This window comes from Macadamia integrifolia, chromosome 12 (genome assembly GCF_013358625.1).
Source record: "Macadamia integrifolia cultivar HAES 741 chromosome 12, SCU_Mint_v3, whole genome shotgun sequence".
Taxonomy (NCBI): Eukaryota; Viridiplantae; Streptophyta; class Magnoliopsida; order Proteales; family Proteaceae; genus Macadamia; species Macadamia integrifolia.
The window spans coordinates 6,838,206-6,841,212 of NC_056568.1; the positions used below are offsets into that span (position 1 = coordinate 6,838,206).

Consider the following 3,007-nt stretch of genomic DNA (forward strand, 5'->3'; position numbering starts at 1 on the left):
AAGTTTTTCCCTTTTAAGATTTTCTTTCATTTGGAGACTTTTGGGGAAGAGGGGGAGCACCAAAGTTTCAAATATCAGAATTGAATCAGCCATAATTGATCCGGACACTTTCCACCGATTTTGATCAGATTCCGACTGATTCTTGCCAATTCCCAATTCCCAATTCCAATTTTCATAATCTTGGGAATCACCTTAATACAAGTTCACCTAAGCCCAAAACCCCAGAAGGGCCAAAAATATACACAGAATAAACTAAAATGCGCATTTTTACTCATTCTCAATTTACACCATACATTGCCATATTTATCACTTGTTTCACATTAAGTCACCTAGAGACCACCATTTTGGACTTATTCAGTTCCTGCCTAAACTTCAAATCATATAGAATATCACTTCATACCTACATCAATGAAAGAAGAATAAGTAGGGGACCACGCAAAGGAGGAAGAAGAAGAAGAGGAGGAGGAAGTGAAAGAGGAAAGAGGGGAAGATGGATGGGAAGGTGGATAGGAAGATGATGAAGAAGAAGTTGAAGAAGGGAGACTATTTGGTGGCCTTCGAATCAGAAATGGAACGACATCCTCTAGCAATCCTTGTGGGCTTGCTTGTGTACCAACCAACATCTGTTCAGATCCAGTCATGAGTGGGTTCGGTGGTGTGGAAGCTTCCTGGGCTTGTTGTGTTTCTTGGGCTAATTGGGTAAAAATATCTTGGGCGTCTGGGATGGGCTTCTTGGGCTTCTTGGTGGGTGGGTTGGAGGCATTTTGAGGTTGACATGGGAATATGTGTGAGAAGGCAAAGTGGAGGTGTAGGCCTTCGTAGGTGACAAGGAACGTGTCCGGTTCATCACTTGCCTTCTCCACCTGCTTCTTTGCGCTGCACCTTGGGTTCGTGCACCTGTAATAACTCCTGCATTAACACCAAAATGAAAACCACATTAGTATACGGTGAATGCATTAATCATCCTCTCCAGTATAGTTTTAGGTTTCGGAGATTTCGATGATTTCAATCCATCCTGAGATTCAGGTTTTAAAAAATTCAACTCAAATTTTTAAAATTAGCCTAAATGATTTTGAATTTTTTTTTATCGAAACCCAAAATTTTGAACCTTCCTCTCCAGTATTGACTGAGGAACCCATCAGCCCCACACCCTCTCAGTCCCTTTCTTCCTACTTTACTCTCACTGGAACTCTCCAGTGACTGGAGAGGAGCCAAAGCCCCATGTTCTTCTTCTGCTATTTAAAGGACATCCTCCCACAGCCTTGTTGACTTGCCCGGTTGCACCTTAATGGAGGATGGGCGGTGGTCAGGGCCCTTCATGTTGCTTTGAAGATAACACATGGGGACTAGGGAGGGTGGAATTTTCATCCTCCCATACAATTTAAGGCAGTAAGTGGCAAACAAAGAGCAGAGTTTTCTTAAAATTTTTGGTCCAAGGGGTTAGTAACATTTCCAAATACACTTGTCATGAATTCATAGGTGTGAGGACAGATATCTCATCCTCCCTACGGTCCTCTACTCCTGTTAATGTTCTCATAAACTTAATGTTCTTGGAATTTGCAAATATAGATAATACTGAGTCACACGCAAAGGAAGACTATATGGCCATCCCTTAGTTTCGGAATTAGAACTTCAATGCCAGAGAAGCTACTCCACCGCTATAACTTATGGGTATGGAGCAAATCATCCAATTTGTCAATCTGCAATAAATACCCCCCCTTTCTGAGGCGGGTAGGTTGGATTTCCTTTCTCTTATTTAAGAGAGTTAAAAAAAAAAAAAAATCAAGAAGGAAAATGGTAGGACAAATCAGAAGAGAGCCTTTCCAAGTTTTCAAAAAAGCAACTTCAAGGATGCAGAAAAGAGTAGCAGTGGAGGCAACAAGGTAATTAAATTTTAGAAATTTAAGGAACTATACGAGAATTACGAATGAATCTAAGACATATAACAGAAGAAAATCTTACCTGGGAAAAGGGTTGTTCTTGATGGATTTTTGTCCATATTTCCTCCATTTATAACCATCATCTGTCATTCCATTCCCACTTCCTTTGATTTTCAGAGTATACTTGTTATCAATCTTATTCAACTCTTTATCTAACATCGAACTTCTGCAAGAGGGTATAAGAAGTTCACAGTTAATGGAGAAAACAATCGGAAGAGAAAGAACAATAAACTGTAAAATCTAGTGGAAACCCATCTCATTCCATACCTGGCTTGTGAGATAGAATGGTTATTGCTGCTGTTTGATTCATTAACTGCATTTGTGAAGGATGATGCATCCACAGAATCTTCCATGGTGGGTGTGTCTCTGGAGTAGACTGTTGAGACCAGGTGGTTGATCATGGGCTCTGGTGAGGGACAAGGTTCTGGTTCAATGACTTGGGGAAATACAAAGAGAGGGAATTCATCATCAAGAAGTAATCTTAAGAGCTCATCACCTAACCCAGGTGATCCAATATTGGCATTTAATTCCTCCATTTCTGCTGCCATCGGATCACAATTTAATAGTGCATTAGAAGAAACAGAGTGTGAAAAAGGGGAAGAAGCAGGAGAAGAATTGATGACCATAATGGTTATGAAAGAACAGAGGAGAAGAGAGTGGAGCAGATAAAGAGGAGCTAGTACTAAATAGGGATGTTTACGTGTTCCCTATAAAGCAAGGAAGAGGGAGAGAAGAAGAATCTTTCCTCTACACTTTCTGCAATGGCCACTTAAGGATTTGTTGTAACTTATAAGAGTTCTACAACTTCCAAAATTACTTTCTTACTGTAAAACTACTTGCAGTGAAGAAATCATCTTATTATCTTCTTCAACTCTTCCTTTTTCATTTATTAACTGAAGAAAAGATTTATGAGATCTCTTCCTTTTTTGATCTTCTAGTGGATCTTCTAGTGGGGGAGAGATAGTTAAGGTGGACCGAATCCACATAACCCGTGACTCCCATTCAACTAAAGTTAACAAATATAAGTTTTCTTTTTTCTTCTTTGAGTTTGACTTTTCGTTTAATAT

General features: G+C 39.7%; 1 protein-coding gene across 1 annotated transcript; it reads right to left on the bottom strand.

The window, feature by feature from the left end:
• Window positions 1-248: 248 nt before the first annotated feature.
• Window positions 249-2,681, bottom strand: LOC122058327 (probable WRKY transcription factor 49). The gene is made up of 3 exons (XM_042620960.1): window positions 2,208-2,681; window positions 1,963-2,106; window positions 249-909 (listed from the first exon to the last, which is right to left on the bottom strand). Exons 1-3 carry the CDS (start codon window positions 2,564-2,566, stop codon window positions 390-392), a joined length of 1,023 nt encoding a protein of 340 aa, XP_042476894.1. The 5' UTR covers window positions 2,567-2,681; the 3' UTR covers window positions 249-389.
• Window positions 2,682-3,007: the final 326 nt, after the last annotated feature.